Source organism: Glandiceps talaboti, chromosome 14 (genome assembly GCF_964340395.1).
Source record: "Glandiceps talaboti chromosome 14, keGlaTala1.1, whole genome shotgun sequence".
NCBI classification, from domain to species: domain Eukaryota; kingdom Metazoa; phylum Hemichordata; class Enteropneusta; family Spengelidae; genus Glandiceps; species Glandiceps talaboti.
The window spans coordinates 13,171,617-13,185,640 of NC_135562.1; the positions used below are offsets into that span (position 1 = coordinate 13,171,617).

Here is a 14,024-nt window from a genome sequence, read left to right on the forward strand (position 1 = left end):
CTTGTTGTACTGTGCTCTAGTTATTTTACATAAAAGCAAAAAATGGGATGGGGAGGGATAGGGGTTTGGAGGGGGGGGGGGAGGAGAGAGTGAAATGGGATGGTATGGAAGAGAAATGATGTGATATGGGAATGTTATTTGAATCTACACAATTTTATATCTTTGTATCTGTTATCTGGCATCCCTGGCTTAACTTTGGTTCTTATAAATACATTACTTGGGGTAGAATATTTGATATGCTTTGAGTACTGGATGAGAATCAGATCATTGTATGGTGTTGTTGTTTCCCTTAGAAGTGGTAGATACAACAGGGAATCAACAATACATTGAGATAGTCCATTGATCAGTTCCAAGATGTACTACTGATTGGCTGTCAGTGGCTAAGTCTGTAAACTACTTTTAGCCTCTTATACCACTGCAGTTTGAGTTTGAGCCGTACTATGGGTTTGATGAAATTTACCACGCTGTAAGTCAGAAGAGTGTTGTTGAGTTTGACTCTGTCGAACAGTGTACATTTAGGTTTACCCCAGGTACTCTGATGTCCTGCACTATCACCGAACCCATGAAGGGCAGCAGTACTCGCTGGTCTTCTTGGGAGACAAGCATTGATATGCTTAAAGAACTATCCCTGCAGTTTAAATTTAAAAAAAAAAGAGAGAAGATTTTTGAATCTTGGAGGACAGAACATGTGCAGTTTTTTTGGAGGGATAAATTGGATCTTTCTTACACGTGTGATGAAATTACTATCAACCAGTGTACAACAAGTGCAGATTATTAGCTGGGTTTAGCTCTTTCAATGTGTCATGCATGTAACATAAAGAATTAACATAAAGAATTACCTGGGGGTATCATGTGACTATACAAAACACCATAGTTTCAGTTACCCACCATGCAGGATATGTTTAATTATTCTTGGAACTGGTGAATTGACTATGCAGTATACTGCTATAAGTTCTATGCTAAGTTAGTACAACTCAAAAAACAATTGCTTGCTATTTCCTTATAGAATGGTGGTTGGCTTAGTTGAAAAGTACCTTCCCAGCCAATCAGTCAATATCACCATTTACATACACATTTCTGTAATAAAGTGTAGATGACTGGTATATCTTCACAATCTCACTGAGTGATCCAAAATCGAAAGGCTACATGACACAGGCATGTGTGCTTTGCTATATAATATAGGTCCCCATTAGTAGACAGGAAGACATTGTAAAATTTGACAATTTCTGTTACATGCCTATGTACATATTGCGATTTGTCAGTGAACAGTTTGGCAAACTTCAGTAGATTTTATGTAATTATCAACTGTGAATGAAACACACAAGTATAAATGTATCGATGTGTGGTTGCAAACTGTAGGTACATGTACATGTACATGCTAACTAATAGACTATGACATCTTCTTTTGCATCTGCTAAATTGGTGTCTGTGTGTGTGTGTGTGTGTGTCTGTGTGTGTGTGTGTGTGTGTCTGTGTGTGTGTGTGTGTGTGTGTGTCTGTGTGTCTGTGTGTGTATATATATGTATGTCTGTGTGTCTGTGTCTGTGTGTCAGTCTGTCTTTCATACATATGTTTTTTTTTTAGCAATGTGTGGATCGTTGACTGTGTTAATTTGTAGACTCCAGTACATGTATGTAAACTCTGCTGTATGTAGGTAGAATCCCATTCTGATTTTCTCACCTAGTTTCCAACTGATGTTAAACTGAGTTAGCCTGATGTTAACATAGGGCTTGTGCTGGTGTTAACACTTCTAAATTCTAGTGCTTAACCCTGTCAGTTGCAACACATGCTGATGAGATGTCAGTGTAAGCCCCATGTTAGCTCTACACTAGCGTTGAGTTAAAATAGGGCTGCTGACAATATAAACCTATCCAGTCACTAACACATGCTGGTGAGGTGTTCGGGCTAGCCTAGTGTTAGCACCGAGTTAGCCAGCCCAATGCTAACCAAATTGGAAAGTGATTCATAAGGTGTACTGTGTATTCAGCTATGGAAGGGTACATGTAGGAAGAGGGGTGTTGTGAAGGGGAAAAAAAATGCCATTTCAACGAAGCAATTATTTGGCATGGGAAGAAGGCCATTTCATCTAAGTCAACTAGTGTGTAGCAATACTAACCACTATCTCTACCCTGTGTCATCATGTATAAAACTACTAGTACTAAACCCATTCTCCATAACAAATACACACTGTGTCTGTGCCTGCTGCCTTTAGCTGTCTCATTGTTTATTTTGTGTAATATATATATATATACGTTTTATGTTGCATTGTAGGTAAGTCATTTCCAGCAGTAATACAGTAATTTTGTCTGCTAACCATACACCCCTCCTCACCTCTCCTCTGCTTTTCTATCTCCCGTAATTAGACTTTCTAACTCTAGAAAAAAAGTACAAATATCTTATAGTGTATAGTAGGGTATAGTTAGTCTGCTGTAATATCTAGATTTAAGTTACAATTTTCTCTTAAATCTTCATCAGATTCTGTCCCATCATGGGGGCATCTAACGTCACTTTCCTTCTTTTTGATCTCCCCTATTATTTCTTTTCCTTGTTTACGTTCATGTGATAGTTGGTTACTTCCAGAGGAAGCTCTTGAAGGGTGAGCATCTTGTTATGCCTTAGTCTGATACCCTGTGCTTGCTGTAATAAGGGCCATAAGGGCACTAGATTCCATGTAGCACGCAACCTATTCAAAATAGTGAAGGGTTTTCTGTTAAGGGTATTTTTTTTGGTTGTGTAGTGTTGGTTTTTTTCGCCAGTGTATTTCACATTTTTCACCTCTTTAAAGCTTAAGTTCATCGTCATGGTGATGGTTCCATTTCATACACATCTTATTCTTAGCTCATTTATACAGAGCTACTATTCTCATTTAAGTTTATTCTCTTATTCATGTGTGTTTTATCTTGGAAGGATGCATCAATACACTGATTTCCATGAAATATATTTGATTATAGAACATAGCTACAATGTACATGGAAGCTCTCACCAAATCTCTCTGTAGTTGTTTATGCCAAAAAGAATGGGATGTATAAACAGAGGGATTGGTAGCTTACGCCCTCTAGTGATAGATCATGTGACCGATATCGTTATGCTAATTTATGTTAATCATGTGACCCCATGACCTGGCAAAATGTATTAACATTGATTGTGTCGGTTCTCACACTAGACACTTTAAGCCAACTCAGAGTCAACTTGGGTCATATCCCAATTTAAGAAAATAGGCATGAAAAGTTCAAAGGTCATTATGCAGATTAAAATCAAACATGCAGAATAGATCATCAGATGCAGTGTGTATGGTAATACAAATGAATTTTGTCATGATGATACTTGTCAATTATTTGTACGGATAAGACACCAGACTTAAGTGTAAGTGTAAGTTTATCAATGATGTAACAGAGTGGATGGCTAGTGGATCAGCATTAAAAGGCTGGCGTTGTCATTTTGATACCTTTTAATTCATAACTATATGTGTTTGCCTGACTCTGAAACTACATTGTAGGTGCAGTGTGCTAGATAGTGGCGCATTTAGTACATGTAAGTCACGATTTGAGAAGTTTGATAGGTTGAACAACACAATGGTATCTTAGAGTCTTAACCATATATTATGCATTATTATTAGTTATGCCAAAAAGAATGTAATATCAGGGATGTATAAACAGGGATTGGTATCTTAGTGATAGATCATGTGACCAATATTGTTATGCTAATTTATGTTAATGTGACCCCATGACCTGGCAAAATGTATTAACCTTGATTAATACATCAGATGTAGAGAGGATTGCTTGTCCTGATTTCTCCCAAAATGGGTATTCCGCCATCTTGTCATTTTTTGAAAGCTCTGTCATTGCTGATAGTTCTGTGTCCTTGTACTGTAGTTTTAGAGCTGTGTCCCACCCTAGATAAGAACACAAAGTGTGTAGTTTATGACCATGCTGAGAGTTTTAAAAGCTTTGTTCTGTGTCTCTTAACTTTATTGTGTCCCACCCTAAATAGTAAGTTGAAGTAGTGTAGACCAGGAGTACGTTTCTGAAAGATTTATCGTTGTTATTAGTTAAGAGTTCTCTGCTTGTATACTGTATTTAAGGAACATGTTGCACCCTTAATAGGAAGTTCAAGTGTGTAGTTATGGCAAGGCATACATTCCTGAATGCTATTGGTAACTTGTGTCTTTGTCTCATTACTACATTTGTAGAAAGTGTCCCACCCTAAATAGAATGATGTACATTTCTGATAGTATTGTAGCTTCTAATAGCTCTGTGTCTCTATATTAAAACTCCTTCTCAATAACTTGGATGGCCCTCTAGTGGTAGACAGATTACCAGTGGTGAATCATCATCAGTAATTATGCTAATTCTGTTGTTCAGCCATTTATCAATTACTCTTGAATAGTATTACCTCTAAACCAATTTGATACATCACTGACTTACAGTAATTTCTAGTGACCCACTAAAATTTGGAGTGGCCCTACCCCTTACTATGTTGTGAGTCATCATGAGCCATCTATAGCCATATTAACACACCAATCATATGTAGCTATTTCTTGTAACCCATCAACATTTGGTATACCCCTGTATCTTACTGTAAAGTGACTCACAGCAAACCCAGTCTTTATTGTTTTGGCTCACAACGAAAAACATCTTTCATTTACAGAGCTTCTGTTTCTGTTTTTGTTTCTGTTTATTTGATAATACTAATAAGTATCTCACCAAGTTTGTAAATATGTACTTGTGTAGACATCACTAGTGATGGTGAAAAGAGTTCTTGTGTTCTAACTCTTGTCAGTTTGTGGTGGATATTTACTAATAAAAAGCTATATCAACATCAGCCAGACAGTTGCTAAGCCATCAAGGCGGTTGTTTGCCCCCAACGGCATTATTACAATCATGTCATATTTCATAGATCTTTGTACAAGATTTTGCTATTAATTATGGCATTTAATTAAAAATTCAATGTTTTTTTTTAAATTCTAGATAAAGTTAATGAAAAATAAGTGACTTTACCAGTGTAAAATCTTCCCAACAATTTGTTTTGGAATGGCTTGTTTATTGTAGATGTAATAATATTATTAGTTAGTACCATGTCAATATTTCCTGTAGCTATGATAGAATTTTAGATTTGAATACCAAATTCCATTCGCTTTGACATTTCCGTAGATTAGAACGCAGTATCTTGTTAAAATTAGTTTAGAGATTTTTCTAGATTTAAGTAGAGTAGAGTAGAGTTGAACTTGGCCCAGAGTAATTATAGCAGTGTACTATTATGTATGCCTATGAGTGTATGTAGAAATTATTTATATAGAAAAGTAAGTGTTGAAATTCACTGGCACATTGATACAATGCTTGTAAATATTTTGCATATTCCAAGCCCAATAGAGACCTGTTATGTGTGAATTTGCATATTCATGCTGCTAGAAACCTGGTATGTATGATTTGTAGGGTTTGTAGCTGGTGTGTTGTTGGCTCACATGTAAATGTCAATATCTTTGTAGTGTTGTGTGTAAAAAACGAAATCTATATGTTCTAAAAAGTGTCAGTATATCCAGAGATAGTATAAGTACTGATCAGGTATCTTTTGTTTGTTTTTAAAGTGGCTCCAGACACGATACACAACCATGTGAAAACATACCGAGAGGAACAGAAGAATATGCATTACATTGCCCCAGATTATGTAGGTGAGTTCGAACCAGACAATTACAAGAAGGTAGTGCTACAAATATATACCTATACCGTCACCAATTCATAGTTATGTGTAGAGGGACATGCTATGTATATTTTGACCATGCAGAAAAATGCAAAGCGTATGTTAACTTAGATGTAGTTAATTTGAAAAGTAGCTTGTAAAAATTGAAAAAAAACCAGTAGGCAGCCATACCAATGATGGAAAGCCATGAATCAGCTCAATAATGGATATATATAATGGTTGAAGCAAAGAATTATTAAATGCAATTTCCTGTTAAAGTAGCTGTAAAGTAATGACAATTTTGAACATTTTGACTCATATTTCGAGCTCAGCAGAACCAGTGATGTAGACACATGTTGTCATGACATCAACACACATTGCTGTGACGTAGAACGACCAGAGTATACATTCCATATTTTTTGTTGAACCTGTCTTATTCATGGTATAATGTTCTTTCTCTTCATTTTTTTTTTCATGATACTCTATACAGGAATGTCAGGAGAAGTGACTACAGCTGTGGATATCTATGCATTTGGTATATGTGCTCTAGAGATGGCATGTCTAGGCCTACAAGGCAATGGAGACAGTTCTATTATTACCAAAGAAACTATCAATACTGCATTAGCTAATATAGAAAACCAACTTCAGGCGGTATGTACAATTATTTCAAAGAAACTATCAATACAGATTAGCTAATATAGAAAATCAACTACAGGGAGTATGTACAATCACTTCAAAACTTCAGGACCCAAATTTAACCTTAACATTTCGTTGTCAGCTTTAGCCAAGTAAATCATTTCAATTTCCTATTGAATTTCATTGGTTTGTCAGACCACCACCTTTTAAATTTGGTTTTCAGTTGGTTAAGTAATTTACATGTCCTAGACTATTGCTAATTCAAGCCCTGAGTTACATCTGGGCAGAACTCATAGTTTATTCAATTTTTGGGAAATTTTTTTGTATGTGAAAAATTTGAGAATATTTTATTAAATATGTAAAATGTTTGTTATTGTATGCACAATAACAAACTTGTAACACTTTTTTTCATCTTTTTTGCAATTTATTGAGTTACCAACAAAGACTTGGTATACGTTGTTTCACATTGATTTTTCAAGTAGAAAAACATAGAAAAGTTGTTTAATAATATAAATTAAGATTTCAGAGTAAATACCCAATTCTAATCCATATGGCCACTTTAACATTAGGGCAATATGAGGTCCATGTATTTACACTCAGACCACTAAAATTCTTTGAGTGGTCTTAGATATACAGTGTAGGTGTTAGTCGTCTGTGTGGAATTCCTGACTGATGTCAAAGTGTATTGAATAAAGATAGATAAAAAATCCTCACATATTTTGGACCCAGTGGCCATTGGCTCGCGTGTTTCAATTTATTTATCTGATTTTTTTTATTATTTGCCGAGGAGAAGCATTACAATATCTTCGACAGGCATGGCGTCGGCAGCATATTATAGCCCACTATACTCGACTATACTCACTGATGTCGCCTTTTGAACGGCGCATTTAGCAACAAAGTAAACATATTTATCTTGAATAAATATACTAGCTATTAGATTGCCATATCATCAGCAATAAAATTGTAAAGAATTGAGGAAATTTCGTGAGTTTAGTGTTGTCATTTACATGACTTTAGCAACTCGTCTGGAAGAAAACTTGTATGGTTTCCCTTGTTGCGATATCACTTAATTTAATGCAACAATGCAACATGACTATTTAATATTCATTAGAAGAATTCTGTAACGAATCATGGTATTCGAAGTGTACAGTTTAGGAAACCAACAAATCAAATATCGCGATGTGTTCATGATATCAAATACGATTGGACAATATTGACGTCGGCAATCAAGGTCGTGACCCCAGCACATGGTTATGAAAGAAAGCCTGCAACTAGATACTTGGCTAGCCACGTCCGGTCCCGTTTCTCAGGGTTTGTTTTGAAGTTAGAGACGTTATTTCTGTACGACTTGAAGAATTTTACAATATATCTGATTGAAAATAAAGACGGCATTTCAGAAACATGATTTATGTAGGGAAATGAGGTAATTCAATTAAAAATGTGAAAGTTCCTGAAAAGACTTAAAGGTGATTCAAAATGCTCACATTCACTATCGCTAATTTGCTAGACGACATGTTTGTGAAATGCATTCTGGTTTTAAAACTTTTCAAAAGCGTCTGCAAACACCTTAAAATGACCCTTTTTCAGTCACTTCCCTTCGGATTTACTTCGAGAGTTTTCGGGTATTTCCGGTCCCACCTAGACCACGGGATTTTATGACGTCATAAAGAGACATGGATAGCACGTAGCCTATGGCGAGCGTAGTCACTAGGTGAACAAAACTCAACAGCATTGTGAAAAAATACATTGCTAGTGGTTGTAACAGACATCAGTAAACAAAAACTACACTCTACATGTCTTATTAACCAACATTTACCGATATTTACTCACATTTTCTGACTAATTGGCAGTGTCTGTGGGTATAAATGCTAAAATATGATCTCCCCATATTATGGCAAAATAAATCAAAAACGGCTAGACTAGATATATATAAACACTTGTAATGTCGCGTGTTTCACATTCATTGACTTTTATTTATCTGATTTTTTATTATTTGCCGACAAGAAGCATTACGATACCGTGGTGGCGTTTGACGGCATCCCCGGGCCAAGGACGGCATATTTTAGCCCAATCGTAATCGCGTCGCCTTTTGAACAGTGCTTTTAACAACAAAGTAAACATATTTCATCTCGAATAAATATACTAGCTATTAGAATACCAATGGGAAACTTCAAGAAGGCGAATCGGGACATGTGCCACACTATAATTGTTGGTCCCATAATACACTAATTGATTCGATTTGCTCCGAGCATATGGAAGTACGCTCCGAGTCATTGCATCATGTACATGTAAATGGAACTGTGACCTACCTAATTTTGTTGTCCATATATAAAATGAGACTGACCTGCAAATTTTTCACAGTTTTCGTTGTGGTCTTGTATTGTCACATGTTTGGCTTGTGAACACAAGTTTACATCTATTATTGTCTAGGGCGTAATACTCTAGTCCGAGTCTCAAACCCATATAAAACCTAAGAAACTCGCATTCGGATCGGACAGAACAGAAGTAGGTCTCATCGACTTGTTGGGGACTCAAATTATTGCTTGTTTTTATCACGGTATACAGGTGATTATTATATATCGGTAGAGGGGTAGTGTTGTCAAGTTTTGTGCAGTCACCGCGGCCGCGGCAGTAAGCTCATACTAGGCCGCCGATCAAAGCTGAAGCAGTGTATGTACAATGTACGTATGGAATCGGGAGAGCACAGCGCACATTCGTGTCGGGTTAAATTTATCCACGTGTTGATGTAATCCATATTTATCAATCAGATATATTGTAAAATTCTTCAAGTCGTACAGAAATAACGTCTCTAACTTCAAAACAAACCCTGAGAAACGGGACCGGACGTGGCTAGCCAAGTAGCTAGTTGCAGGCTTTCTTTCATAACCATGTGCTGGGGTCACGACCTTGATTGCCGACGTCAATATTGTCCAATCGTATTTGATATCATGAACACATCGCGATATTTGATTTGTTGGTTTCCTAAACTGTACACTTCGAATACCATGATTCGTTACAGAATTCTTCTAATGAATATTAAATAGTCATGTTGCATTGTTGCATTAAATTAAGTGATATCGCAACAAGGGAAACCATACAAGTTTTCTTCCAGACGAGTTGCTAAAGTCATGTAAATGACAACACTAAACTCACGAAATTTCCTCAATTCTTTACAATTTTATTGCTGATGATATGGCAATCTAATAGCTAGTATATTTATTCAAGATAAATATGTTTACTTTGTTGCTAAATGCGCCGTTCAAAAGGCGACATCAGTGAGTATAGTCGAGTATAGTGGGCTATAATATGCTGTCGACGCCATGCCTGTCGAAGATATTGTAATGCTTCTCCTCGGCAAATAATAAAAAAAATCAGATAAATAAATTGAAACACGCGAGCGACATTACAAGTGTTTATGTATATCTACACTGTAGTCTAGCCGTTTTGATTTATTTTACCATAATATGGGGAGATCATATTTTAGCATTTATACCCACAGACACTGTCAATTAGTCAGAAAGTGTGAGTAAATATCGGTAAATGTTGGTTAATAAGACATGTAGAGTGTAGTTTTTGTTTACTGATGTCTGTTACAACCACAAGCAATGTATTTTTTCACAATGCTGTTGAGTTTTGTTCACCTAGTGACTACGCTCGCCATAGGCTACGTGCTATCCATGTTTCTTTATGACGTCATAAAATCCCGTGGTCTAGGTGGGACCGGAAATACCCGAAAACTCTCGAAGTAAATCCGAAGGGAAGTGACTGAAAAAGGGTCATTTTAAGGTGTTTGCAGACGCTTTTGAAAAGTTTTAAAACCAGAATGCATTTCACAAACATGTCGTCTAGCAAATTAGCGATAGTGAATGTGAGCATTTTGAATCACCTTTAAGTCTTTTCAGGAACTTTCACATTTTTAATTGAATTACCTCATTTCCCTACATAAATCATGTTTCTGAAATGCCGTCTTTATTCCTTTTCCAGGATTTTATCCGCATGTGTCTGATTGAAGATAGACAAAAGAGACCCTCAGGAAGAGAACTACTGTTTCATCAAATCCTGTTTGAAGTCCATTCTTTAAAAATGCTCGCTGCTCATAACTTTGTCAAACATGAAAGTAAGTTGGTTTTTGTCGTATTATATAGTTTGTCCAGGGAATAGTACGGAACTGGATGGGATTGATGGACTGTTTGTAATGATGTACAACTGCTGACATTGAAACATTGATAACAGGAACCTGTTACAACCAGGGACAGTAAACAACTGAATTGGATTAATAACACTGGGCTCAGCATGTTTGAACAGCAGAGACTTGTATTACACACCATTGTCTCATAAGAACAGTTTTTATTGCCAGTTTATATGTACATGAAATACCAGAGAAACTGGAAATTTGTTTGTGATCATGAACTATTATGTAAAGAGACCATAAAACTGTTCTCATCAAACGATGGAATGTAATATTTGTGTTTGTACAATAATATTATTGTACTTCCTGAAGCATAAGTTATGAAAAAAAAGAATGGGTAAAAATAACGGTGATTTGAAATTTTTTGACTCGTATTTCAAGTACCGCAGAACCAGTGAGGTAGAATGACCAGGATATATAATCCATATTTTCTGTTCAAGGACAATAACTTGGCTTGTGCATGGTGTAATGTTTGTTATTTTGTGTTATGTTTATAGGACTACTGCCAGAGAACTTAACAGATGATGCCATACAAGAGAAAGGTGATTTAGACAAAGTGATGGCAGATATTAGGCATACTGATGGTCGGGAAGGTGTGCAATGGAAGTGAGTAGTTCAATCAAGAATATCTAGCTTCAAATGATAGAATAATGTTTGTTGATACACAACCAACGCGCACTCTCTTCTTTGTCTCTGTTTCATCAACAATATTGTTGCCATCCTCGGGACAAACTGATGATTACAGCTGTTGAAGGCCTGGGTTTTAGTCCCAGGTTCTCACATTGGTGTTGTCTGATCAGTGTCTCCATAAGGACTAAATAGAATTATTCATTTGTTCTGGACCTACCTGTTCTATAGCTCTGCCAGACAACTGTTTGTTACATCCAGGATTTAATCAAAATCCAAGCCTTTAAACATAGTCAAGATGGTGGTAGGATTAATGATTTGTCCCAGATGAGCTGAAACTCCCCCCCAACCCCCATCCCTTTTAATCACCAAGTCTAGCTGATAGACCTTGGGCTTTCTTCTTGAAGGTGCAATCGAGGGTGAACACCCCAACTGGGCTATCGCCTTCACTAACAACCTTTGGTCGCCTTCACAGTGAGCAGAATAGCCCGAGGGGTCTAGCAACAAGACTACCCAAACAGTTGCAGTAATTTCTTTACAAATTATGATCATGTGTGTGTGTGTTGTACATTTCAGATATTCCCAGGTACCAACATTACAGTTGGAGAAGTTTTTAGAAGATGTCAAGTAAGTATATGTTGCTAGGCAGTGTTCTCCACGAGGGGTTTTTGAGGGCCCCTCTGTTTTCATGGACCACCCCTCTGTTTACAGAACCGCCCCTCTGTTTGCGTTCAGCGCCCCTTTGTTTTGGTGTGAACGTCTTCAAGAGATTCTATTCAATGCCGTTAATGAAGGAAGTGAACAGCGACACTGTGTCTATCATCATTTATGAACTTATTTATCGCCTTGATTATAACAATGGTAGCCGAAACAAAAACAGTAAATGTAGTACCATCATAAAGTAGAAGACGGTACGTTGGTAGTTTCTATGGCTGGGTATATCAAGCCGGTAATTTCCAAGCCTTCCCGTATACGCAATACAGTACGCATACGATGTACGATGTCACGACAATTTTCGCATTGTATCGATAAATACGAACAAAATCCTAAAATTTATACATGTTCTTTAGAAATAACTACTCCGGTACGGTTCCATGGTAAAATTTATGTCCTAAATGATCACGTTTGGATGTGAATCGCGATCGTAGTACCACGAGGTAGCTCCGATGTGGCAGCCATGTTTGTTACTGTACATTTGCACTGAACGTATTCGGTTATTCTTAGCCCAAATTCGTCACATTAAAAATGTACGTATTTCCGGCAAATTTGGATGAAAAATCATTTTCCATTCATGAAAATTAAAAGGATATCAAATTTTAGAGAAATAAAGGGAAATGAATTGTTTTCAATTAATTTTTATGAATGACATGCACATTTACAAGGTGAAACCAACAACTCAAAACTAAGTGATAGCTAGCCTAGAGGTGTCCAACAATGCCATGTGTTGTCACTCCTGTGTGTAAAACATGCTTGCCAACATTACTATAACATCATTTGTGTAACTGTCAACCTCCTTCCTGAAATTTTTACATTGTGAATTATGTTAAAGGTTTGGATATTGGTGATCTCAATACATTTCAGTGCATTTTAGTTTGCTGAATGAATGAAATAGGAGTTTTTGATTTTGGAAACTTTTTTCACTTCCTAATATTATGATCTGGAAATATGCTAATGATATGCAAATAAATATGCAAATTAGGGTGCCCTTTATTTTTCAAAATTGTGGAGAACCCTGCTAGGGCTATGCAGCTGTTGCTAGGGTGATGAATACTGTTGCTAGGGTTATGAATACTGTGGCTGTGGTTATGTATCTGTTGCTAGTTTATGAACACTTGTTTCTAGGGTTATGTATCTGTTACTAGGTTATGGACACTAACATCTAAGGTATAGGTGTCTCCTAATATGTGTAATAATGCTATATTTGAAGTGCCATTTTTTTTTCTTTTTTACAGGAATGGCATTTATCCATTGACAGCATTTGCATTGCCAGAGCCATACCCTACCAAACCAAGGCCACCAACACCAGAAGTGACAGAATCAGTAAAAAGTACTACTCCTGATCCATCGGATGTGGAACACAGACAAATCTTACAAATACAATGTAATGTCAACACAGACGAAGAAAGCAAACCACAACTCCATGTAAGTTAAAGCACTGCAGTTGCCTGAGTCATATATGTTTTGTTTTGGGATCCCATGCTACAAAACCAAGCCTATAACTCCATGTAACTTAAGCACTGTAGTTGCCAGAGTCATATATGTGTGCTTCGGGATCCCATGCTATAGAACCTAGCCTATAACTCCATGTAACTTAAGTACTGCAGTTGCCTGTGTCATGTATGTGTGTTGCGGGTCCCATGCTACAAAACCAAGCCGATAACTTCATGTAACCTAAGCACTGCAGTTGCCTGAGTCATATATGTTTGTTTTGGGGTCCCATACTACAAAACTGATCCTATAACTTCATGTAAGTGAAAATGCAGCTGTCATCTGTGTCATGCACACAGGGCTTGGAGTCCCTGGCTATGAACACTCCAATAGTCCATGTAAGTTAAAACATAGCAATTGTCTTATTCACATGTGTGGCATAAAATCCAATGCTACAAAAACTTGCCATGTAAGTTAAAGTGCAACTGGCATTTGATTCACACACCTTTGCCTCTTGGACCCATGCCATGAAAACCTAACCAATATGTAAGCATTACCTAAAACTGCTATGAAAATGTACCCAGTAAGTAACCATTACCTAAAACTGCTACGAAAACCTAGTCAATATATAAGCATTGTCTGAAACTGCTACGAAAACCTAACCAATACCCAACAGTTATCCAAAGCACACATTTATGCCTTGACTCATGTCATGAAAATCTAGCCAATATGTAAGATGAATTCTAGC

The 14,024-nt window shown here is 36.8% G+C and overlaps 2 protein-coding genes across 2 annotated transcripts in view; one reads left to right on the top strand and one right to left on the bottom strand.

The window, feature by feature from the left end:
• The window catches only part of LOC144445437 (nuclear receptor-binding protein-like), a 32,397-nt gene that overhangs the window by 13,514 nt on the left and 4,859 nt on the right, over positions 1–14,024 (top strand). Inside the window, exons 6-11 of the mRNA XM_078134982.1 lie at positions 5,585–5,668; positions 6,167–6,327; positions 10,297–10,429; positions 10,999–11,107; positions 11,705–11,755; positions 13,081–13,270. Coding sequence (XP_077991108.1) covers positions 5,585–5,668; positions 6,167–6,327; positions 10,297–10,429; positions 10,999–11,107; positions 11,705–11,755; positions 13,081–13,270 — 728 coding nt within the window. The remainder of the gene's footprint in view (positions 1–5,584; positions 5,669–6,166; positions 6,328–10,296; positions 10,430–10,998; positions 11,108–11,704; positions 11,756–13,080; positions 13,271–14,024) is intronic.
• LOC144445438 (uncharacterized) overlaps positions 1–14,024 on the bottom strand; it is a 37,314-nt gene that overhangs the window by 6,195 nt on the left and 17,095 nt on the right. The window lies entirely within an intron of this gene.